Source organism: Oncorhynchus gorbuscha, linkage group LG09 (assembly GCF_021184085.1).
Source record: "Oncorhynchus gorbuscha isolate QuinsamMale2020 ecotype Even-year linkage group LG09, OgorEven_v1.0, whole genome shotgun sequence".
NCBI lineage: Eukaryota > Metazoa > Chordata > Actinopteri > Salmoniformes > Salmonidae > Oncorhynchus > Oncorhynchus gorbuscha.
This window is the reverse complement of record NC_060181.1, coordinates 8,489,295-8,516,955: the sequence shown is the minus strand read 5'-3', so window position 1 is coordinate 8,516,955 and position 27,661 is coordinate 8,489,295. Positions and strand designations below refer to the sequence as shown.

The window sequence follows — 27,661 nt, the reverse complement described above, 5'->3', positions numbered from 1 at the left end:
TGTGAGGCGACAGCGTAGCCTAGTGGTTAGAGCTTTGGACTAGTAACCGGAAGGTTGTGAGTTCAAACCCCCGAGCTGACAAAGGTACAACAAATCTGTCGTTCTGCCCCTGAACAGGCAGTTAACCCACTGTTCCCAGGCCGTCATTGAAAATAAGCTCTAACCACTAGGCTACGCTGTCGCCTCACATACAGAGAAGTGTCCCAGGCATTTTCAAAGGTAATGATATGTATCTGGGTGTCTGTGTGTAAATATACCTACGCATAATTCAAATTCCACCATATCTGAGCCGATAACACGGCCGGCTCACTTTGACCCTGGTGACGCTGCGTAGATGTTCTCACTTTGACCCTGGTGACGCTGCGTAGATGTTCTCACTTTGACCCTGGTGACGCTCCGTAGATGTTCTAGTTTTGACCCTGGGGACGCTCTGTAGATGTTCTAGTTTTGGAACCCTGGGGACGCTCTGTGATGTTCTAGTTTTGACCCTGGTGACGCTACGTAGACTTTCTTTCAAAAATACATTTTTCCAGTTTGTCCTTCAGAAAATCATCAATAAGAATAATTGTGCCCATGGAAATGATCAGAACCTGTGTAAGACAGGAGAAAACTGATTGAAAACAACATTTCACACAAAACCTACGCCATGTTTCGGAACCAGTTTTGTGTGTTAGACATTGTGTGTGTCACAGGTTCTGATTTATTTTGAGTGTGTTTCTTTGGGAGGGTTTACCGTCCTGAGGAGTGATCCTGGGTTCCGGCTCGGGACATTCTGGACCCCGGACTCATTCGGGACTACCGGCGCCTTTTCAGCCACCCCTGGTGGAACGTCAGGAGCTGTTCCTTGAGGGAGGGGTCCTGTCACAGTGTGTTTCCTTAGGTTACCACTGGAGGGCACTCTAACCTTGTTTCTAGTTCTCAGGTTATCCTGATTGTTTCTTATTGGTTTCACCTGTGTTTGATTGCCTTCTCCGTTCAACTGGTTGCCTGGCTATTTAGGTTCCTCTGTTGGCTTGGATCCTTGCTCAGGTCTTGTGTTTTGTTTAGTGTACTCATCAGACCAAAGGACAGTTTTCCACTGGTCTAGTGTCTATTGCTCCTGTTTCTTGGCCCAAGCAAGTCTCTTCTTATTATTGGTGTCCTTTAGTAGTGGTTTCTTTGCAGTGATTCGACCATGAAGGATTGATTCACACAGTCTCCTCTGAACAGTTGATGTTGAGAGTTGTCTGTTACTTGAACTCTGTAAAGCATTTATTTCGGGCTGCAATTTCTGAGGCTGGTAACTCTAATTAACTTATCCTCTGCAGCAGAGGTACCTCTGGGTCTTCCTTTCCTGTTAAGGTCCTCATGAGAGCCAGTTTCATTATAGCACTTGATGGTTTTTGCAACTGCACTTGAAGAAACTTTCAAAGTTATTGACATTTTCCGGATTGACTGACCTTCATGTCTTAACGTAATGATGGACTCTCTTTTCTCTTTGCTTATTTGAGCTGTTCTTGCCATAATATGGACTTGGTCTTTTACCAAATATGGCTATCTTCTGTATACCATCCCTACTTTGTCACAACAAAACTGATTGTCTCAAACTCATTAATAAGAAGGAAAGAAATTCCACACATTAATTAATTTTTAACAAGGCGCACCTGTTAATTGAAATGGATTCCAGGTGACTACCTCATGAAGCTGGTTGACAGAATGCCAAGAGTGTGCAAAACTGTCATCAATGCAAAGGGTGGCTACTTTGAAGAATCAAACATTTAAAATGTGATGTCTTCACTATTATTCTACAATGTACAAAATAGTATAAATAAATAAATAAAACCCTGGAATGAGTAGGTGTGTCCAAAGTTTTGACTAGTACTGTACATTGTGCACCTAGCTAGTCAATGTAGCTAGCTAGCTAATGTAGCTAGCTATTTAATGTAGCTAGCGAGTTAATGTAGCAAGCTATTTAATGTAGCTAGCGAGTTAATGTAGCTAGCTCAGGCAGCTTGATCCTCATTGGCCTGCCGAACAGTACATCAGCCGGAGCCATCCCTGTTTAGCAGTGTGGTGTAGCACGGTAGTTGCACAGGAAGCTACACAGGAAGTTAACCAGGAAGCTCCACGTGAGCTGTTTCCTAAGAGTATGCATGAAACACTCTGCCTCAGCATTCACATGATATTTCTGCGTTTAGACCTAGATATTTAGAAAAATAAATGGGAAAACTCTGAATTTTGGAAAAGATGGGGGGGGGACCCTTTTACATTCGACAGGAACTCCAAAGGTTGAAAATATTCGATTCAAATGTGGAATTTGTTTCCTGAGCTGATGTGGATTAAATCATATCTGCCTCCAGATATATCTTGAGTATTCATCTATGTCCACCAACAGGTACTCAACAGAGGGAAACGGCCCACATAAATCAACTGCCACTTTGTTCCAGTGTTGATGGCAGGTTTTTTCAAAGGTTACCTATGATTGGTTGGCGTTGCAGCTTGGCGTAGGATGCAGACCGTGACCATCGTCTCCACTGATTTACCAACTCTAGGAAACCTAGACTTTCTCCCTGATTAGCGTCTTTAGTTTTTTCACCTGTCCCTGGTGTCCTTTACTGAGCAAGAGATGGCGTCCAATGAAGATGTAGAAACATCTCAAGGACCAATAGAAACAGGATGCACCTGAGCTTAATGTAGAGTCTCATAGCAAGAGATCTGAATACTAATGTAAAGTAGGTATTTCTTCTTCTTCTTTTTCTTTTTTTGTAAACATTTCGAAAAAGCAGTTTTGTCTTTGTCATTGTGGAGTGTTTTGTGTACTTGTTTTATTTAATCCATTTGAGAATAACGCTGTAATGTAACAAACAAACGTGTTAGAAACCAAGGGGTCTGAATACTTTCCGAATGCTCTGTACATACATTTATTTAAAAAATATCATTTCAAAATGGTCTGAGAAGAACAACATTGGCAGGGCAATTCAAGCAAAGCCAATATGCAGTGATAATGTATTGGGCCTATAGTCTACTGCACAAAAGCCTGCTGTACAAACCTCATTGCTACAGAACTGTTTCTAATTGGTTAATGTTGCATAGGCTTATTTTTATGAATTCAGGTTTAAAAACAAGACTGAGCTGTTGATCTCAGCTTGTATTTTGTCCACTGCTTTAACAGTATCATGTACTGTAAACACCTGCTATGGTGATGAGATAACATTATAACACTACTGTATGGATACCTGCTATGTTGATGAGATTTTTTTTTGAAAGTGAGTAAGAGAGAAAGAGAGAGAGAGAAACAAGTTCAGTATACAGTAGCTGTACATCATCAGATTCCAAGCTTCTGTACTGTAGGTTGGGTTTCTGTACAGCACTTTGAGACATCAGCTGATGTACGAAGGGATATATAAATACATTTGATTTGATTATATATTGTCTATGTTCAGTGATTGTAATGATGTGCAAATAGTTAAAGTACAAAAGGGAAAATAAATAAAAATAAATATGGGTTGTATTTACAATGGTATTTGTATTTATAATGGTATTTGTATTTACAATGGTATTTGTATTTATAATGGTATTTGTATTTATAATGGTATTTGTATTTATAATGGTATTTGTATTTACAATGGTATTTGTATTTATAATGGTATTTGTATTTATAATGGTATTTGTATTTATAATGGTATTTGTATTTATAATGGTATTTGATCTTCACAGGTTGCCCCTTTTCTTGTGGCAACATGTCACTAATCTTGCTGTTGTGATTGCACACTATGCTGTTAAGACTCACTCACCCTCTCACTCACCCTTCACTCATTCTCTCACTCACCCCCTCACTCACCCCCTCACTCATCCTCTCACTCACCCTCTCACTCACCCCTTCACTCATCCTCTCACTCACCCCCTCACTCATCCTCTCACTCACCCCCTCACTCATCCTCTCACTCACCCCCTCACTCATCCTCTCACTCACCCCCTCACTCATCCTCTCACTCATCCTCTCACTCACCCCCTCACTCATCCTCTCACTCACTCACCCCCTCACTCGACCCCTCACTCACCCCCTCACTCACCCCCTCACTCATCCTCTCACTCATCCTCTCACTCATCCTCTCACTCATCCTCTCACTCATCCTCTCACTCATCCTCTCACTCACCCCCTCACTCATCCTCTCACTCACCCCCTCACTCATCCTGAGCTAAGGTTAACTGTCATTTAATGCCCAGGACATTGATTGCAAGACACTAGCTGCTTGTCCCTCAGCCTCTTAATAATTGCTTAACGGTAAACCTAGTCACGTGTATTCTACAGTACTTCCGAGTGGTGACGCAAGGCTCGCGACCTCGGGCTATACCCACTGGATACGACTATAGGACTACACCATTCACATTCATAGTAATGGAGTCCGCTTGCAATACGTATGACATCTTATGAATTCCAGCTAGGTGGCTAACGTTAGCTCGCTCACTAATGTTAGCTAAACCAGGGGTTAGGGTTAAGGTTAGGACTTAGGTTAAAGGGTGGTTAGCTTCAATTGATAAATGCAGTTTATTATTATTTGACCATCTTTGGTACATAATGGAGACTCCTTCAACCTCAGTGGATTTCCACTGATAAGGGTTGGATCATTTACACCAATCTAGAGAACGGTTGGATCATTTACACCAATCTAGAGAATGGTTGGATCATTTACACCAACCTAGATAACGGTTGGATGATTTACACCAATCTAGAGAACGGTTGGATCATTTACACCAATCTAGATAACGGTTGGATCATTTACACCAATCTAGAGAACGGTTGGATCATTTACACCAATCTAGAGAACGGTTGGATGATTTACACCAATCTAGATAACGGTTGGATGATTTACATCAATCTAGAGAATGGTTGGATCATTTACACCAACCTAGATAACGGTTGGATGATTTACACCAATCTAGAGAACGGTTGGATCATTTACACCAATCTAGATAACGGTTGGATCATTTACACCAATCTAGAGAACGGTTGGATGATTTACACCAACCTAGAGAACGGTTGGATCATTTACACCAATCTAGAGAACGGTTGGATGATTTACACCAATCTAGATAACGGTTGGATCATTTACACCAATCTAGAGAATGGTTGGATCATTTACACCAACCTAGATAACGGTTGGATGATTTACACCAATCTAGAGAACGGTTGGATCATTTACACCAATCTAGATAACGGTTGGATCATTTACACCAATCTAGAGAACGGTTGGATGATTTACACCAACCTAGAGAACGGTTGGATCATTTACACCAATCTAGAGAACGGTTGGATGATTTACACCAATCTAGAGAACGGTTGGATCATTTACACCAATCTAGAGAACGGTTGGATCATTTACACCAATCTAGAGAACGGTTGGATGATTTACACCAATCTAGATAACGGTTGGATCATTTACACCAATCTAGAGAATGGTTGGATCATTTACACCAACCTAGATAACGGTTGGATGATTTACACCGATCTAGAGAACGGTTGGATCATTTACACCAATCTAGATAACGGTTGGATGATTTACACCAATCTGGAGAACGGTTGGATGATTTACACCAATCTAGAGAACGGTTGGATGATTTACACCAATCTAGAGAACGGTTGGATGATTTACACCAAAACTATAAATGGTGACTCCTCCAGTCGATGGGGATTTTCTAAAGTACATTACACACGGACTCTGCGGTACATCATTTCACCCCAATGGACTTTGAATTTGTGCTACCACAACCATTATTTCATCCCCACCTATCTGAACCCACAACTCTCTGTCGTTCTCGCTCGCATGCTGGATGTTGGATGTCATAAGGTGAATGCACCAATTTGTAAGTCGCTCTGGATAACAGCGTCTGCTAAATGACTTAAATGTAAATGTAATGCGCACGCACGCACGCACGCACGCACGCACGCACGCACGCACGCACGCACGCACGCACGCACGCACGCACGCACGCACGCACACACACACACACACACACACACACACACACACACACACACACACACACACACACACACACACACACAAAAAAAAAAAACCTGCGCGCACAAAAACACACACACACACATATATATAATGGGGATGGAAAATGGATGTTGAACTCAACACCATGAGAACTGCTTCACAATTCCGATTTTGGAGGTTGGACTAACTTCATGTCCAGTTCTTGCTTTCATGTCCAGTTCTTGCTTTCATGTCCAGTTCTTGCTTTCATGTCCAGTTCTTGCTTTCATGTCCAGTTCTTGCTTTCATGTCCAGTTCTTGCTTTCATGTCCAGTTCTTGCTTTCGTGTCCAGTTCTTGCTTTCGTGTCCAGTTCTTGCTTTCGTCCAGTTCTTGTCCAGTTCTTGCTTCTTGCGTGTCCAGTTCTTCTTGCTTTCGTGTCCAGTTCTTGCTTTCGTGTCCAGTTCTTGCTTTCATGTCCAGTTCTTGCTTTCATGTCCAGTTCTTGCTTTCATGTCCAGTTCTTGCTTTCATGTCCAGTTCTTGCTTTCATGTCCAGTTCTTGCTTTCGTGTCCAGTTCTTGCTTTCGTGTCCAGTTCTTGCTTTCGTGTCCAGTTCTTGCTTTCGTGTCCAGTTCTTGCTTTCGTGTCCAGTTCTTGCTTTCGTGTCCAGTTCTTGCTTTCGTGTCCAGTTCTTGCTTTCATGTCCAGTTCTTGCTTTCATGTCCAGTTCTTGCTTTCATGTCCAGTTCTTGCTTTCATGTCCAGTTCTTGCAAGCTTTGAAATAAGAACGATTGAGATCGAAAACGTGTCAGATTTTTTTAATGAACAAAAGAGCACATTAGAAAACAATTTGATGTTGCAATATTTTTGGCACATCACCATTTCTTATCTGGGACAGGACTACCCAGATTAACTCTCCATTCGATTGAAGCATTGTAGTACAAATGAACACTACATTCTATAGAAGCATTGTAGTACAAATGAACACTCCATTCTATAGAAGCATTGTAGTACAAATGGACACTCCATTCTATAGAAGCATTGTAGTACAAATGGACACTCCATTCTATAGAAGCATTGCAGTACAAATGAACACTCCATTCTATAGAAGCATTGTAGTACAAATGGACACTCCATTCTATAGAAGCATTGTAGTACAAATGGACACTCCATTCTATAGAAGCATTGCAGTACAAATTAACACTCCATTCTATAGAAGCATTGCAGTACAAATGGACACTCCATTCTATAGAAGCATTGTAGTACAAATGGACACTCCATTCTATAGAAGCATTGCAGTACAAATGAACACTCCATTCTATAGAAGCATTGCAGTACAAATGAACACCCTCCATTCTATAGAAGCATTGTAGTACAAATGAACACACTCCATTCTATAGAAGCATTGCAGTACAAATGAACACTCCATTCTATAGAAGCATTGCAGTACAAATGAACACCCTCCATTCTATAGAAGCATTGCAGTACAAATGAACACCCTCCATTCTATAGAAGCATTGCAGTACAAATGAACACCCTCCATTCTATAGAAGCATTGCAGTACAAATGAACACTCCATTCTATAGAAGCATTGCAGTACAAATGGACACTCCATTCTATAGAAGCATTGCAGTACAAATGAACACTCCATTCTATAGAAGCATTGCAGTACAAATGAACACTCCATTCTATAGAAGCATTGTAGTACAAATGGACACTCCATTCTATAGAAGCATTGCAGTACAAATGAACACTCCATTCTATAGAAGCATTGCAGTAGAGCTGGCATAACTAAACAGACTGACTGAACCACATCTAAACAGACTGAATGAACCACATCTAAACAGACAGACTGAACCACATCTAAACAGACTGACTGACTGAACCACATCTAAACAGACAGACTGAACCACATCTAAACAGACAGACTGACTGACTGAACCACATCTAAACAGACAGACTGAACCACATCTAAACAGACAGACTGAACCACATCTGAACAGACTGACTGACTGACTGAACCACATCTAAACAGACAGACTGAACCACATCTAAACAGACAGACTGAACCACATCTAAACAGACAGACTGACTGACTGAACCACATCTAAACAGACTGACTGACTGAACCACATCTAAACAGACAGACTGAACCACATCTAAACAGACTGACTGAACCACATCTAAACAGACTGACTGAACCACATCTAAACAGACAGACTGAACCACATCTAAACAGACTGACTGAACCACATCTAAACAGACAGACTGACTGACTGAACCACATCTAAACAGACAGACTGACTGACTGACTGAACCACATCTAAACAGACTGACTGAACCACATCTAAACAGACTGACTGAACCACATCTAAACAGACAGACTGAACCACATCTAAACAGACTGACTGAACCACATCTAAACAGACAGACTGACTGACTGACTGAACCACATCTAAACAGACTGACTGACTGAACCACATCTAAACAGACAGACTGAACCACATCTAAACAGACTGACTGAACCACATCTAAACAGACTGACTGAACCACATCTAAACAGACTGACTGAACCACATCTAAACAGACAGACTGAACCACATCTAAACAGACTGACTGATCCACATCTAAACAGACAGACTGACTGACTGACTGAACCACATCTAAACAGACTGACTGAACCACATCTAAACAGACTGACTGAACCACATCTAAACAGACAGACTGAACCACATCTAAACAGACTGACTGAACCACATCTAAACAGACAGACTGACTGACTGAACCACATCTAAACAGACTGACTGACTGAACCACATCTAAACAGACTGACTGAACCACATCTAAACAGACTGACTGAACCACATCTAAACAGACAGACTGACTGACTGAACCACATCTAAACAGACTGACTGAACCACATCTAAACAGACTGACTGAACCACATCTAAACAGACAGACTGACTGACTGAACCACATCTAAACAGACAGACTGAACCACATCTAAACAGACTGACTGAACCACATCTAAACAGACAGACTGAACCACATCTAAACAGACTGACTGAACCACATCTAAACAGACAGACTGACTGACTGAACCACATCTAAACAGACAGACTGACTGACTGAACCACATCTAAACAGACTGACTGAACCACATCTAAACAGACTGACTGAACCACATCTAAATAAACAGACAGACTGACTGACTGAACCACATCTAAACAGACAGACTGACTGACTGAACCACATCGAAACAGACAGACTGAACCACATCTAAACAGACTGACTGAACCACATCTAAACAGACTGACTGACTGAACCACATCTAAACAGACTGACTGAACCACATCTAAACAGACTGACTGACTGAACCACATCTAAACAGACTGACTGACTGAACCACATCTAAACAGACTGACTGAACCACATCTAAACAGACAGACTGAACCACATCTAAACAGACTGACTGAACCACATCTAAACAGACAGACTGACTGACTGAACCACATCTAAACAGACAGACTGACTGACTGAACCACATCTAAACAGACTGACTGAACCACATCTAAACAGACTGACTGAACCACATCTAAACAGACAGACTGACTGACTGAACCACATCTAAACAGACAGACTGACTGACTGAACCACATCGAAACAGACAGACTGAACCACATCTAAACAGACTGACTGAACCACATCTAAACAGACTGACTGACTGAACCACATCTAAACAGACTGACTGAACCACATCTAAACAGACTGACTGACTGAACCACATCTAAACAGACTGACAGACTGAACCACATCTAAACAGACTGACTGAACCACATCTAAACAGACTGACTGACTGAACCACATCTAAACAGACTGACTGACTGAACCACATCTAAACAGACTGACTGAACCACATCTAAACAGACTGACTGAACCACATCTAAACTGACTGACTGAACCACATCTAAACAGACAGACTGAACCACATCTAAACAGACTGACTGACAGGGCGGGGGCAGGGCTGGGTGGTGAGGTTGGCTGCATCATTAACCAGATGGTGGCCCAAATGTATGTGTGTGTATATATATATATTTTTTTGTATGTATTTATGAATTTTATAAAATGGTCGTCCACCGTGCAAACAATATTTCTCTCTACTCTCTAAGTGCACTCAGTTCATAACTACAGTACATGAGTCAATGAGTGTCTCAAAAATACATGAATCATTTGAAGCAAGAATGAATCATTTGAGGTAAGAATGAATCATTTGAAGTAAATATGAATCATTTGAAGTAAGAAGTAATCATTTGAAGTAAATATGAATCATTTGAAATAAGTATGAATCGTTTGAAATAAGTATGAATCATTTGAAGTAAGAATGAATCATTTGAAGTAAATATGAATCATTTGAAGTAAATATGAATCATTTGAAGTAAGAATGAATCATTTGAAATAAGTATGAATCATTTGAAGTAAGAATGAATCATTTGAAGTAAATATGAATCATTTGAAGAAAGAAGTAATCATTTGAAGTAAGAATGAATCATTTGAGGTAAGAATTAATCATTTGAAATAAGTATGAATCATTTGAGGTAAGAATGAATCATTTGAAGTAAATATGAATCATTTGAAATAAGTATAATTAGTTTCAAATAAGCATGAATAATTTGCAATAAGCACAAATCATTTGAAGTAAGTCCACTTGAAGCTTTGATGTAATATATGAGGATCAGTGAATGAATGAATGAATGAATGAGAAAGTAATTTGACACACTTTTAAAATTGAGCCTGAGGGTAGCAGCATTGAAAAGTTGCAAGCTCTTGAGCTATCCAAGCCAATACAGGGAGGGAGAAGGCCAGAATAATTGGTACCAGAATGACAGAGACATGGACCTTAGCTGACCATGAACTGAAACTCTGCGATATGAATATGCAGCACCACTGATGATGCAGAAGAGCAGGCACATGCACATGTATGCACACACACACACACACATATGCACACATATGCACACATATGCACACATACGCACACACACACACACACACACACACACACACACACACACACACACACACACACACACACACACACACACACACACACACACACACACACACACACACACACACACACACACACACACACACGTATGCACACACACACACATGCGCATGTATGCACACACATACACATGCACACGTATGCACACACACACATGCACACATATGCACACACACACAGACACACGTATGCACACACACACACATGCACACGTATGCACACACACACACATGCATGCACACACACACATGCACAAACACATGCACACATATGCACACACACACATGCACACGTATGCACACACACACACATGCACACGTATGCACACACACAGACACACACACACATGCATGCACACACACACATGCACAAACACATGCACACATATGCACACACACACACACAGACACACGTACCCTCTGCAGCCTGATTCCTGATGGTCCAAGCATGGCTATAATAGGAGATAAAGTCAACTGAGACACGATAATGACTGTTTGGGGTAGTTTAGGTTCCCCAATTATAGTTAGGACATTTATCTTTTACGTCACATCCAGTCAACATCAAATTATGAATCGGACTTCATTGATTCCAGTAAAGAAAAACATTTATCACAGACGCAGTCTATTCCAACCATGTAGACTAGTGTCACGTCCTGACCTTCGTTCCTTTTTTATGTCTCTATTTTAGTTTGGTCAGGGTGTGAGTTGGGGTGGGCATTCTATGTGTTGTTCTATGTTTTGGTATTTCTATGTTTTGGCCTGGTATGGTTCCCAATCAGAGGCAGCTATTTATCGTTGTCTCTGATTGAGAACCATACTTAGGCAGCCTGTTTTCCCACTATGATTTGTGGGTAGTTGTTTTCTGTCTCTGTGTCTGTTTCGTTTGTGTTCAGTTTAAATACATATTAACATGGACACGTACCACGCTGCTTAATGGTCCGATCTTTCATACTCGTCATTAGACGAGGACGAGAATCGTTACATACAGACTACATAGCAGCAACAACAGAAACATTGGGTTGTTTTTTAAACCAGTCATTGTTTTATTGAGTAGACTTTAGATTACTCAATGGCAACCTGGTGGGAGTGGAATTCAAAAATAAACCATAAGCAAATGTACATTTCACATCCTTATTTGGGCTAATAATACACGTTTACAATAGAATACAAAAACGGTGAACGTCGTTTTATTAATAATCTCTGGATAAAGATTAGAAAGAGGCACGACCGAGCGCGGTGTTAAGAAGAGCGGGAAGCGCTCTACATCTCAGTTCCCTCCTGGGACGACCCTCTCAGAGAGAGAGAGAGACAGAGGGAGAGAGAGAGACAGAGAGAGAGAGAGAGAGTGAGAGCGAGAGAGAGAGAGAGAGAGTGAGAGCGAGAGAGAGAGAGTGAGAGCGAGAGAGAGAGAGAGAGAGAGAGAGAGAGAGACAGAGAGAGAGACAGAGAGAGAGAGAGAGTGAGAGCAGAGAGAGAGAGAGAGAGAGAGAGAGAGAGAGAGAGAGAGAGACAGAGAGAGAGAGAGAGAGAGAGAGAGAGAGAGAGAGAGAGAGAGAGAGAGAGAGAGAGAGAGAGAGACTGAGAGAGAGAGGAAAACAAAAACAGAGAGAAAGATATGGATGAGAGGGGTGGGTTTTTGTCCGTCTGACAGGAGCAGCACTGCAACCCTGGGGCTCTCAGCCTCAGCCAGCGCACCTCGGTAAAGATGGCAACAAGAGAAAAACAACCTAAACGGATGTTTATACTAAGGTATATATACTATAGCCTAACGTTTGTTAAACAGGGTAGCAAACAGTGGTAACGAATTTTAGGACAACGGAATTGTCCCGTTACTGAGGTAATCGTTTCAAATAAGACCTTTTTTGTTGTTGTTGGTGTGTGTTCATCTAACAAGTGACTGTGCCGACCGTGCCCCACCGTAAGCAGCGCACAGACCTGTCCCAGGTGCTGAAACCGCCGGTGTTGCGTTTCTGCGGCAACCAACGACCAAGTTCAGGCTACACCGCCAGTAAGCGATTTTTTTTTAATGAGAACAAGAAAAGGAGAGCGGGGGAGGAAAGGATCTTAGCGCGGTGAATGCTAAGCAACCCACTAGCCGAGGTGTCGGTCCGGCTTTCGCGAGTAAATGGGATATTCGTTTGTCCGGGCAGGATGTAAAAAATTGCTTGAAGGAGGATGGGGAAACAAGGCTTCTCTGCGGCGACACTGCCGCTGCTCGTGTTGGGCTCGCTTACCGTATCCGTTTCCGCCGGTGGTAAGTGTAAGTTGACATGTGTTGATGCTAATATGATTAATAATAGCATCCGGAACAGGATCTATCAATCGATGATCAACCAAGTCAATGACCTGACAGTTCTATGCCCGTACAAACACATGTAAATTGAACATCCATATACTGGTAAATCAGTAAGAATAATTGTGTGTGAATAGGCTATTGATTTAATAGGTTATTGATGAGAGGAAGGAGATGGTTCACAATCTTTTTCGGTTACTGTATCACCAACTGAATTTAGCTCTGCCAGGAGTACCCCTGAAGTACCCCCTCTCGTGCATTTTACCAGTACGCCTATGGTCTCATGAGCCTTCTCAAGAACCCCCTGTGGACAGGCCAAGTAACCCCCGGGGTCCTAGGCCCCTGGTTGGGAACCACTGGTCTAATATAATGAATGGTAGGGTAGTCTAGGGGTTCTGGAGAAACACCACTATGTAATATATATATATATATATATATATATATATATATATATATATATATATATAAGTGAGATAGAGATAGAGCTGTGAGTACAGGTTGTAGAGGTATGAATGGATTGGTGTAGTCCAGTGTTTCCCAAACTCAGTATACTACATATGGTGGTGAAATGTCTCCTAGTAGTATACTATCTATGGTGGTGAAATGTCTCCTAGTAGTATACTATCTATGGCGATGAAATGTCTCCTAGTAGTATACTATCTATGGTGGTGAAATGTCTCCTAGTAGTATACTATCTATGGTGGTGAAATGTCTCCTAGTAGTATACTATCTATGGTGGTGAAATGTCTCCTAGTAGTATACTATCTATGCTGGTGAAATGTCTCCTAGTAGACATGGTGAAATGGACCACACTCTCCAAGCTGCTATTTAATTCAAAGCATTTCAGACGTCACTGCAGTATGCCCACATACTTGATCATAGCTGCGGGGGCAGTTACCTAAATTTGCCTTTCTTACAGCCTAATTTTCCAAGGCTGTTCTGAAGACTGACTGTTAGTGACTATTTTATATATTTTATTTGAAGTGTTAACCTGGCTGTTCTCTCTTGTCTACAAGGCTAGCTACCACCAAATGTGCCTGGGTTCAGGCGTGTTCAAAAACCTTTCTTCAGAGCGCTCTTCTTTCTTTTTCCTTTTCTACGTCTGATGCACAGGATGTTTTCCACCAGCTGTGTAAAGTACTACTTAAGTAGTGTCACAGGCTGGCTCATAGCCTGTGGCAACAGTGAGGGGACACGAACAACAGGTATAGGCCAATTAGAGAGTGAGAGAGAGAGAGAGAGAGAGAGAGAGAGAGAGAGAGAGAGAGAGAGAGAGAGAGAGAGAGAGAGAGAGAGAGAGAGAGAGAGAGAGAGAGAGAGAGAGAGAGAGAGAGAGAGAGAGAGAGAGAGAGAGAGAGAGAGAGAGAGAGAGAGAGAGAGAGAGAGAGAGAGAGAGAGAGAGAGAGAGAGAGGTGATTAGTGACAGTTTAAATAACCTGATCCCAGGTGACTCCAATCACTAACGACCCTCCTCTACCTGCAGGAGGACCTGGCCCTGTAAAAAATAATATAAAGTACTACTTAAGTAGTTATTTGGTGGTATCTATACTTTACTATTTATATTTTTGGCAACTTTTACTTTACTAAAATTCCTAAAGAAAAGATTGTACTTTTTAACTCCGTACATTTTCCCTGAAAACCAAAAGTACTCGTTACGTTTTGAATGCTTAGCAGGACAGGAAAATTGTCAAATTGAAGCACTTATCAAGAGAGCACTTGGTCATCCCTACTGCCTCTGGTTCTGGCAGACACACTACACACAAATGCATCTTTTGTAAATAATGTCTGAGTGTTTTTCTGTATTTGTGTTTACCATGGATCTCTATTAGCTGCTGCCAAAGTAGCAGCTACTCCTCCTGGGGTACAGCAAAATTAAGGCAGTTTATACCATTTTAAAATCATTACAATGCATTCACAGACTGTGTCCTCAGGCCTCTACTCCACCACTACCACACATATGCAGTACAAACTCCATGTGTATGTATAGTGTGTATAGTGTGTATGTATAGTGTGTATGTATAGTGTGTGTATGTATAGTGTGTGTGTGTATAGTGTGTATGTATAGTGTGTATGTATAGTGTGTGTGTGTGTATAGTGTGTATGTATAGAGTGTATGTATAGTGTGTATGTATAGTGTGTATGTATAGTGTGTATGTTATCGTGTGTGTGTGTATAGTGTGTATGTATAGTGTGTGTGTGTATAGTGTGTGTGTATAGTGTGTATGTATAGTGTGTATGTTATTGTGTGTGTGTATAGTGTGTATGTATAGTGTGTATGTTATTGTGTGTGTGTGTGTGTGTATGCATGTGTCTGTGTTTATGTATAGTGTGTATGTATAGTGTGTATGTATAGTGTGTATGTATAGTGTGTATGTTATCGTGTGTGTGTGTATAGTGTGTATGTATAGTGTGTATGTATAGTGTGTGTGTGTATAGTGTGTATGTATAGTGTGTATGTATAGTGTGTATGTTATCGTGTGTGCGTGTATAGTGTGTATGTATAGTGTGTATGTATAGTGTGTATGTATAGTGTGTATGTTATTGTGTGTGTATGTATAGTGTGTATGTATAGTGTGTATGTATAGTGTGTATGTATAGTGTGTATGTTATTGTGTGTGTGTGTGTGTGTATGCATGTGTCTGTGTTTATGTATAGTGTGTATGTATAGTGTGTATGTATAGTGTGTATGTATAGTGTGTATGTATAGTGTGTATGTTATTGTGTGTGTGTGTGTATGCGTGTGTCTGTGTTTATGTATAGTGTGTCTGTGTTTATGTGTGTGTTGCTTCACAGTTCCCGCTGTTCCATAAGGTGTTTTTTAATCTGTTTTTTAAATCTAATTTTACTGCTTGAATGATTTACTTGATGTGGAATAGAGTTCCATGTAGTCATGGCTCTATGTAGTACTGTGGAATAGAGTTCCATGTAGTCATGGCTCTATGTAGTACTGTGGAATAGAGTTCCATGTAGTCATGGCTCTATGTAGTACTGTGGAATAGAGTTTCATGTAGTCATGTCTCTATGTAGTACTGTGGAATAGAGTTTCATGTAGTCATGGCTCTATGTAGTACTGTGGAATAGAGTTTCATGTAGTCATGGCTCTATGTAGTACTGTGGAATAGAGTTTCATGTAGTCATGTCTCTATGTAGTACTGTGGAATAGAGTTTCATGTAGTCATGGCTCTATGTAGTACTGTGGAATAGAGTTTCATGTAGTCATGGCTCTATGTAGTACTGTGGAATAGAGTTTCATGTAGTCATGTCTCTATGTAGTACTGTGGAATAGAGTTTCATGTAGTCATGGCTCTATGTAGTACTGTGGAATAGAGTTTCATGTAGTCATGTCTCTATGTAGTACTGTGGAATAGAGTTTCATGTAGTCATGGCTCTATGTAGTACTGTGGAATAGAGTTTCATGTAGTCATGGCTCTATGTAGTACTGTGGAATAGAGTTTCATGTAGTCATGTCTCTATGTAGTACTGTGGAATAGAGTTTCATGTAGTCATGGCTCTATGTAGTACTGTGGAATAGAGTTTCATGTAGTCATGGCTCTATGTAGTACTGTGGAATAGAGTTTCATGTAGTCATGGCTCTATGTAGTACTGTGGAATAGAGTTTCATGTAGTCATGTCTCTATGTAGTACTGTGGAATAGAGTTCCATGTAGTCATGGCTCTATGTAGTACTGTGGAATAGAGTTCCATGTAGTCATGGCTCTATGTAGTACTGTGGAATAGAGTTTCATGTAGTCATGGCTCTATGTAGTACTGTGTGCCATCCATAGTCTGTTCTGGACTTGGGGACTGTGAAGAGACCTCTGGTGGCATGTCTTGTGGGGTATGCATGGGTGTCCGAGCTGTGTGCCAGTAGTTTAGACAGACAGCTTGGTGCAGTCAACATGTGCTGCTCTACCTTCTGAATGCACCTTCTGAATTCTGAATGCACCTTCTGAATGCACCTTCTGAATGCACCTTCTGAATGCACCTTCTGAATTCTGAATGCACCTTCTCGGTGCATTCAATACCTCTCATAAATACAAGCAGTGACGAAGTCAATCTCTCCTCCACTTTGAGCCAGGAGAGAGTGACATGCATATTATTAATATTAGCTCTCTGTGTACATCCAAGGGCCAGCCGTGCTGCCCTGTTCTGAACCAATTGCAATTTTCCTTTTAAGTCCTTTTTTGTGGCACCTGACCACATGACTGAACATGGCTCTATGTGACAAAACTTGGGCCTGTAGGGCCTGCCTTGGTGACAGTGCTGTGAGAAGGTAGAAACTAGGGCCTGTAGGACCTGCCTTGTTGACAGTGTTGTCAGAAGGTAGAGCAGCGCTTTATCAGCGTAGCCTAGTGGTTAGAGCGTTGGACTAGTAACCGGAAGGTTGCGAGTTCAAACCCCCGAGCTGACAAGGTACAAATCTGTCATTCTGCCCCTGAACAGGCAGTTAACCCACTATTCCTAGGTCGTCATTGAAAATAAGAATGTGTTCTTAACTGACTTGCCTGGTTAAATAATGGTAAAATAAAAAAATATATTTAAAAAATGGACGTACTTCTCTCCCATCTTAGCTACTGTTGTATCAATATGTTTTGACCATGACAGTTTGGTCACCTCAACTTGCTCAATTTCCACATGATTTATTACAATATTTAGTTGAGGTTTAGGGTTTAGTGAATGATTTGTCCCAAATACAATGCTTTTAGTTTTAGAGATATTTAGGACGAACTTATTCCTTGCCACCCACTCTGAAACTAACTGCAACTCTTTGTTAAGTCTTTGCAGTCATTTCAGTCGCTGTAGTAGCTGACATGTATAGTGTTGAGTCATCCACATACATAGACACACTGGCTTTCCTCAAAGTCAGTGGCTTGTCAGTAGTAAAGATGGAATAGAGTAAAGGGCCTAGACAGCTGTTGGACTGTGTCTCTGGCTATCCGTACATTTTAAAAACAAGAACATGGTGCTGTCTGCTTTGCTTAATAGAAGGGATTTGAAATGACTTATACTTTTACTTTTGATACTTAAGTATATTTAAAACCCAAATACTTTTAGACTTTTACTCAAGTAGTATTTTACTGGGTGACTTTCACTTTTACTTAATTAAAGTAACTTTCTATTAAAAGGTATCTATACTTTTACTCAAGTATGACAATTGGGTACCTTTTCCACCCACACTTTTGCTAGTTGAATCCCTCCAGTCATTTCTAGACCCAAGCTACCTTTTTGCATGTTGTACAGCCCAACATTGATTTCTGCATGACAAGCCAGGTTTTACGTTTGCTTGTTCGCTGCTAGTTAGTAAGCTTATTAGCTAGTGGTCGTGGTGATGTTGAACTGGTGTGATTAGCATCGCTGCTAGCTAGTAAGCTTATTAGCTAGTGGTCGTGGTGATGCTGAACTGGTGGGATTAGCATCGCTGCTAGCTAGTAAGCTTATTAGCTAGTGGTCGTGGTGATGCTGAACTGGTGGGATTAGCATCGCTGCTAGCTAGTAAGCCTATTAGCTAGTGGACGTGGTGATGCTGAACTGGCGGGATTAGCATCGCTGCTAGCTAGTAAGCCTATTAGCTAGTGGACGTGGTGATGCTGAACTGGCGGGATTAGCATCGCTGCTAGCTAGTAAGCCTATTAGCTAGTGGACGTGGTGATGCTGAACTGGCGGGATTAGCATCGCTGCTAGCTAGTAAGCCTATTAGCTAGTGGACGTGGTGATGCTGAACTGGCGGGATTAGCATCGCTGCTAGCTAGTAAGCCTATTAGCTAGTGGACGTGGTGATGTTGAACTGGCGGGATTAGCATCGCTGCTAGCTAGTGTAACAGTATATATACTTTAGTCCGTCCCCGGGCGCGAACCAGGAACCCTCTGCACACATCAACAGTCACCCTCGAAGCATCGTTACCCATCGCTCCACAAAAGCCGCGGCCCTTGCAGAGCGCGCACCACCGCTAACTAGCTAGCCATTTCACATCCGTTACACTAGTAAGCCTATTAGCTAGTGGAGGTGGTGATGCTGAACGTCAAATTCGATTGCCTCTTCGGCAGGGTAGCCTAGTGGTTAGAGTGTTGGACTAGTAACCGGAAGGTTGCAAGTTCAAATCCCCGAGCTGACAAGGTACAAGTCGTTCTGCCCCTGAACAGGCAGTTAACCCACTGTTCCTCAGCTGTCATTACAAATAAGAATTTGTTCTTAACTAGTAAAATAAATCAAATCACACTTTATTTGTATGTCCCATGATTCTAATTCAGTATGGAGACGACTAGACCACGTGACGTGTTCACAAGCCACTACTACCAAGACCTGTGTCGAGATCAGTTACTTACTCCACCGGCCCTCTCCATAAGCTCTATGTACAAATGAGAGAGCAGGTCTGGGATCAGTGTAGCAGGATATGATGATTACATAGTAGGATCACAGCACTTTTACATGATGGTCTTTCTGGGGGGGTGGGAGAAATAACGAGGAGGCAACTTGATTATACGCTGATCGATTTTATTAGAATGTTGACAGTGCGAACAGTGAGATAATTAAGCACTGCGATATGGCCAATATACCACGGCTAAGGGCTGTTCTTATGCACGACGCAGTCTATGCTCTGCTAACAGCTTCCTTCTCAAATAATGCATGATAATTATAAGGTATTGCAGTAAACTGTGATTCTAAAAAAATTGAAAATGATTCTAAATTCCTGACATTGTATAAGCTGTGTGTGTGTGTGTGTGTGTGTGTGTGTGTGTGTGTGTGTGTGTGTGTGTGTGTGTGTGTGTGTGTGTGTGTGTGTGTGTGTGTGTGTGTGTGTGTGTGTGTGTGTGTGTGTGTGTGTGTGTGTGTGTGTGTGTGTCCTTAGAGCATTCCTTGGAATATAGTGTTGTTGACAGTAATTAACCGTAAAGTAATCTATCATCACTGTGAGACGATGGGAACCATTTGATGAGATTTTTCTCTAACCTCTTAGTTCTGCTGTGTCAGCGAGAGACTGATAAATGAGCTGGTTTTGGCAAACAGTCCCAGACATATCACAGCGCCTTTGGAAAGAATTCAGAACCTCGTGACTTTTTCCACATTTTGTTACATTCCAGACTTATTCTAAAAATTGATTCGATTTATTGATTCAATTTACACACACAATACAATTTTGGCAAACAATCCCAGACAGAGCCTTTGGAAAGAATTCAGAACCTCGTGACTTTTTCCACATTTTGTTACATTACAGCCTTATTCTAAAAAATTATTTGAATGCACCTTCTGAATGCACCTTCTGAATGCACCTTCTGAATGCACCTTCTGAATGCACCTTCTGAATGCACCTTCTGAATGCACCTTCTGAATGCACCTTCTGAATGCACCTTCTGAATGCACTTTGATTTATTGATTCAATTTACACACAATATCTCACAATGACAAAGCAAAAAACACATTTTTAGACATTTTTGCAAATGTATTGAAAATAAAAAACTGAAATGTCACATTTACATAAGTAATCATAAGCTTTACACATTACATTGTTGAAGCACCTTTGGCTGCGATTACAGCCTTGGGTCTTCTTGGGTATGACGCTCTCAAGCTCTGTCAGGTTGGATGGGGAGCATCGCTGCACAGCTATTTTCAGGTCTCTCTTTCTCTGTTCGATCAGGTTGAAGTCCGGGCCCTGGCTGGGCCACTCAAGGACATTTAGAGACTTGTCCCAAAGCCACTCCTGCGTTGTTTTGACTGTGTGCTTAGGGTCATTGTCCTGATGGAAGGTGAACCTTCGCCCCAGTCTGAGGTCCTGAGTGCTCTGGAGCAGGCTTTCATCAAAGATCTCTTTTTACTTTGCTCCATTCATCTTTCCCTCGATCCTGACTAGTCTCCCAGTCCCTGCCGCTGAAAAACATCTCCACAGCATGATGCTGCCACCACCATGCTTCACCGTAGGGATGCTGCCACCACCATGCTTCACCATAGCGATGGTGCCAGGTTTCCTCCAGATATGACGCTTGTCATTCAAGACAAAGAGTTCAGTCTTGGTTTCATCAGACCAGATAATCTTCTTTCTCATGGTCTGAGAGTGCTTTAGGTGCCTTTTGGCAAACTCCATGCAGGCAGTCATGTGCCTTTTACAGAGCAGTGGCTTCCGTCTGGCCACTCCACAATAAATGCCTGATTGGTGGAGTGCTGCAGAGATGGTTGTCCTTCAGGAAGGTTCTCCCTTCTCCACAGAGGAACTCTGGAGCTCTGTCAGAGTGGCCATCGGGTTCTTGGTCACCTCCCTGAGTCTTGGTGGCTCCAAACTTCTTCCGTTTAAGTGGAGGCCACTGTGTTCTTCGGGACCTTCAATGCTGCAGAAATGTTTTGGTAGCCTTCCCCAGATCTGTGCCTCAATACAACCTTGTCTCTGAGCTCTACGGACAATTCCTTCGACCTTATGGCTTGGAACCTTATATAGACAGGTTTGTGCCTATCCAAGTCATCTCCAGTCAACTGATTACCACAGGTAGACTCCAATGAAGTTGTAGAAACATCTCAAAGATGATCAATGAAAACAGGAGCTCCTGAGCTCGTCTCATAGCACAGGGTCCGAATTCTCATGAAAATAAGATATTTCTGTTTTTATTTTTAATACATTTGCTTTTTCATTATGGGGCATTGTGTGCAGATTGATGAAGAAAATGTTTTATTTAATCCATTTTAGAATAACATGCTGACCCCACTGCTCACATCACGTGCGCGAGTGTTGCAAAATAAATGTTATTCAATCATTGCATCCACACTGCTCGCACGCCTCAACGAGTGTCTGTAACTTGGTTCTATTTGTGATACTTGAAGTGCTGCAAGTCCCCCCCTTTCCCATCTCCTCATTGTTTTTTTGGGAGCATATACCCACATGGGTGATTGAAAGATGAACTGAGGTCAACAATCCAGTCCAGTTGGTGATGGTAATGCACTTTAAAGTTGGTTGCCAAACAGCCATATAAAGTCCACAGAAGAAGAAGCTTGAAGGAGGAGAGATTACTAGAAACTAACTAAGTTGACCCTTTTATCTGTGGATTAATTGTCGGAGTAGAGGACCTTGTGTATTTCAGGTAAAATAACAACCCAATGTTTATATCCCAGGACAAATTAGCTAGCAACCAGCAAGCTACAGCAAGCTAGCTACCTAAATTGCCATGAATGTTTAATGCTTTTCAACCTGATTGTTTTGATATTTCAACCTGCGTGTCCTGACCGTGTCTGGTGTCCGTGGACAAAATCATTATGCGTATTTGGACACACACCCACGAGTGGTCTGGTCAGTATGTCAGGCTGTAACGTAACAAAATGTGGAAAAGCAAAGGGGTCGGCATACTTCCCGAATGCACTGTACATGCACACACACACATAGGACACACACACACATAGGACACACACACATCTTTTTCCGAGATGGCGTAGAAGTACAGACGTTTTTTTGTTGTCTTCTCGTGTACTTTTTGTATTATTTGTCTTTTTTTGTATAATTTCAATTTATTTTCAATCTCTTTTCCATTTTTTAAAACTAAATATGCCTTCCATAACCCGTCTCACCCAATGTGGTACGGATCCGTAATTTTTTATAGCCAGAACCTCCATCAGAGGCTAACCAGCTAATTAGCTACTAGCTATTTAGTCATTGTCAGCCACTGCTAGTGGCCTTTACCTTCTGCACAGACACCAGACATTTTTTTTTGCCTGGATAATACTTGCCAGCCTGCCAGCATCGGACTGTTTCTCCACTACAACGCCGGATTGCTGACGTAAACCCTGGACCATTACTCCTGATCATCACAGTTAGCTAGCTGCCACCGAGTGACCCAGCCCCGAAGCTAGCACCGAGTCAGGCCCACCTCACTGGCCCCAACACTGCTAAAATCCACTACTCCTCCTGATCCCTGTCGTAAGCTCTGGTCCTTTGCATCTGATCACCGCTGCTAGCTAGCTGCTACCGAGTGGCTATAGTGGCTAACTCCCCTGCCCCGAAGCTAGCACCAGTTAGCCGCGAGCCAGGCGCATCTCCCGGCTAGCAAACGAAATTACAACAACTACAATACCTCTTTCGCCATCTGGCCCTTGTCGACACAGCGCCCTGCTGTACCATCACGACTGGTCAGCCGATGTAACTCCATCTGGCCCGGACCCCTTGTCGACACAGCGCCCTGCTGTACCACCACTCCATCCTCTGTGCCCTCAACCGGTCTGTACCGGACTTCAGAGCAGAAGCTTCTACTAACCCCGGCCTGCTAACTTTAAACGCTGCGTAGTAACGACTACCTTGCGGCTTCCCTGCTCCATCTGTTTCTGTTCACCGGACCCTATGATCACTTGGCTACATAGCTGATGCCTGCTGGACTGTTCATTAATCACTGTACTCTTTTTTGTTTATCTGTAGGCCCCAGCCCCGAACTCAGGCCACGTGTGTTGTTAACCGACCCTCTCTGCCCATTCATCGCCATTTCACCTGTTGTTGTTGTCTTAGCTGATTAGCGGTTGTTGTCTTACCCGTTGTTGTCTTAGCTAGCTCTCCCAATAAACACTTGTGATTGCTTTATGCCTCTCTCAAATGTCAATATGCCCTGTATACTGTTGTTTAGGATAGTTATCATTGTTTTAGTTTACTGCGGAGCCCCTAGCCCCACTCAACATGCCTCAGATACCTCCTTTGTCCCACCTCCCACACATACTGTGACCTCACCCAGCATAACTAGCACATCCAGAGATGCAACCTCTCTTATCATCACTCAGTGTCTGGGTTTACCTCCACTGTACCTGCACCCCACCATTCCCCTGTCTGCACATTATGCCCTGAATCTATTCTACCACGCCCAGAAATCTGCTCCTTTTATTCTCTGTCCCCAACGCACTAGACGACCAGTTTGATAGCCTTTAGCCGTACCCTCATCCTACTCCTCCTCTGTTCCTCAGGTGATCTGGAGGTTAACCCAGGCCCTGTGTGCCCCCAGGCACTCTCATTTGTTGTCTTCTGTAACCCCAAAAATCTTGGTTTCATGCATGTTACGATCAGAAGCCTCCACCCTAAGTTTGTCTTACTCACTGCTTTAGCACACTCTGCCAAACCTGATGTCCTTGCCATGTCTGAATCCTGGCTTAGGAAGGCCACCAGAAATTCTGAGATTTCCATAGCCAACTACAACATTTTCCATCAAGAACTGATGGAACTGATAGAACTGCCAAAGGGGGAGGAGTTGCAATCTACTCTAGATATAGCTTGCAAAGTTCTGTCATACTTTCCAGGTCTATCCCCAAACAGTTTGAGCTTCTAATTTACAAAATGTATCTCTCCAGAAATAAGTTTCTCACTGTTGCTGCCTGTTATAGACCCCCCCTCAGCTCTGTGCCCTGGACACCATATGTGAATTGATTGCCCCCCATCTATCTTAAGAGTTTGTTCTGTTAGGTGACCTAAACTGGGATATGCTTAACACCCCAGCAGTCCTACAATCTAATCTAGAAGCCCTCAATCTCACACAAATGATCAAGGGACCCACCAGGTACAACCCTAAATCCGTAAACATGGGCACCCTCATAGATATTATCCTGACCAACTTGCCCTCCAAATACATCTTCAATCAGGATCTCAGAGATCACTGCCTCATTGCCTGCATCCGCTATGGGTCCGCGGTCAAACAACCACCCCTCATCACTGTCAAATGCTCCCTAAAACACTTCTGTGCGCAGGCCTTTCTATTCGACTTGGCCCGGGTATCCTGGAAGGATATTGACTTAATCCCGTCAGTCGAGTATGCCTGGTCGTTCTTTAAAAGTAATTTCCTCAACATCTTAAAAAAGCATGCCCCTTTCAAAAAAATGTAGAACTAAGAAAAGATATAGCACTTGGATCACTCCAGACCTGACTGCCCTCGACCAGCACAACAACATCCTGTGGCGGACTGCACTAGCATCGGATAGTCCCCGCGATATGCAACTGTTCAGGGAAGTCAGGAACCAATACACACAGTCAGTCAGGAAAGCAAATACAAGCTTTTTCAAACAGAAATGTGCATCCCGTAGCTCTAACTGCAAAAAGTTCTGGGACACTGTAAAGTCCATTCCTACCTCATTCCCATCTTGCTTTTATTTACATTTCTGCTCTTTTGCACATCAGTATTTCTACTTGCACATCATCATCTGCTCATCTATCACTCCAGTGTTAATTTGCTAAATTGTATTTACTTCGCTACTATGGTCTATTTATTGCCATACCTTCTCAAGCCATTTGCACACACTGTATATAGACTTTCTTTTTTCTATTGTGTTATTGACTGTACGTTTGTTTATGTGTAACTCTGTTGTTGTTTGTGTCGCACTGCTTTGCTTTATCTTGGCCAGGTCGCAGTTGTAAATGAGAACTAGTTCTCAACTAGCCTACCTGGTTAAATAAAGGTGTTCTCAACTAGCCTACCTGGTTAAATAAAGGTGTTCTCAACTAGCCTACCTGGTTAAATAAAGGTGTTCTCAACTAGCCTACCTGGTTAAATAAAGGTGTTCTCAACTAGCCTACCTGGTTAAATAAAGGTGTTCTCACCTAGCCTACCTGGTTAAATAAAGGTGTTCTCACCTAGCCTACCCGGTTAAATAAAGGTGTTCTCAACTAGCCTACCTGGTTAAATAAAGGTGTTCTCAACTAGCCTACCTGGTTAAATAAAGGTGTTCTCAACTAGCCTACCTGGTTAAATAAAGGTGTTCTCAACTAGCCTACCTGGTTAAATAAAGGTGTTCTCAACTAGCCTACCTGGTTAAATAAAGGTGTTCTCACCTAGCCTACCTGGTTAAATAAAGGTGTTCTCACCTAGCCTACCCGGTTAAATAAAGGTGTTCTCAACTAGCCTACCTGGTTAAATAAAGGTGTTCTCACCTAGCCTACCTGGTTAAATAAAGGTGTTCTCACCTAGCCTACCTGGTTAAATAAAGGTGTTCTCAACTAGCCTACCTGGTTAAATAAAGGTGTTCTCAACTAGCCTACCCGGTTAAATAAAGGTGTTCTCAACTAGCCTACCGGGTTAAATAAAGGTGTTCTCAACTAGCCTACCTGGTTAAATAAAGGTGTTCTCAACTAGCCTACCTGGTTAAATAAAGGTGTTCTCAACTAGCCTACCTGGTTAAATAAAGGTGTTCTCAACTAGCCTACCTGGTTAAATAAAGGTGTTCTCAACTAGCCTACCTGTTTAAATAAAGGTGTTCTCAACTAGCCTACCTGGTTAAATAAAGGTGTTCTCAACTAGCCTACCCGGTTAAATAAAGGTGTTCTCAACTAGCCTACCTGGTTAAATAAAGGTGTTCTCACCTAGCCTACCTGGTTAAATAAAGGTGTTCTCAACTAGCCTACCTGGTTAAATAAAGGTGTTCTCACCTAGCCTACCTGGTTAAATAAAGGTGTTCTCAACTAGCCTACCTGGTTAAAGGTGTTCTCACCTAGCCTACCTGGTTAAATAAAGGTGTTCTCACCTAGCCTACCTGGTTAAATAAAGGTGTTCTCAACTAGCCTACCTGGTTAAAGGTGAAATAAATAAATAATAATTACACACAGGACACTAACAACTGCACTCTGAGGACACTGGCTGGCTGTATCTCATTGTCTCAAAGTGGTTTCCTTTCCTAATATCCTTGTCAACTTTCCTTCATTTGCACTGAGGAGAGGAAGACACTGAAGACTATTGAGATTCACCCACAGGGTCGATAGTTCAAAGGCCGTGTCGCAATACTCTTCAAATATTGCCTTTCCTCATCAGCACTTGTGTGGGTGACTGTGTGACTGTGTGTGACTGTGTGACTGTGTGTGACTGTGTGTGACTGTGTGACTGTGTGTGACTGTGTGACTGTGTGTGACTGTGTGACTGTGTGTGACTGTGACTGTGTGTGTGACTGTGTGTGAGACTGTGTGACTGTGTGTGAGACTGTGTGACTGTGTGCGACTATGTGTGCCTGTGTGCGACTGTGTGTAGTGTGCGACTGTGTGACTGTGTGACTGTGTGACTGTGTGACTGTGTGTGACTGTGTGACTGTGTGTGACTGTGACTGTGTGTGTGACTGTGCGACTGTGTGTGAGACTGTGACTATGTGTGAGACTGTGTGACTGTGTGTGACTGTGTGTGTGCCTGTGTGCGACTGTGTAACTGTGTGTGACTGTGTGACTGTGTGTGACTGTGTGACTGTGTAACTGTGTGTGACTGTGTGACTGTGTGCGACTGTGTGACTGCGTGCGACTGTGTGACTGTGTGACTGTGTGTGACTGTGTGACTGTGTGTGACTGTGTGACTGTGTGTGGTGTGTGACTGTGTGACTGTGTGTGACTGTGACTGTGTGTGTGACTGTGTGCGACTGT

At 42.3% G+C, this 27,661-nt stretch overlaps 1 protein-coding gene across 2 annotated transcripts in view; it reads left to right on the top strand.

The window, feature by feature from the left end:
• The first annotated feature begins 12,641 nt into the window (after positions 1–12,641).
• Positions 12,642–27,661, top strand: part of LOC124042665 (fibronectin type III domain-containing protein 5-like) — a 47,925-nt gene continuing 32,905 nt past the window's right edge. The window contains exon 1 of one of the 2 annotated variants that reach the window (XM_046360747.1): positions 12,642–13,287. In XM_046360747.1, the coding sequence (XP_046216703.1) occupies positions 13,209–13,287 (79 nt within the window). In that variant the 5' untranslated portion in view covers positions 12,642–13,208. Of the gene's footprint in view, positions 13,294–27,661 lie in introns of both variants that reach the window. The other variant, XM_046360746.1, reaches the window with a different exon arrangement.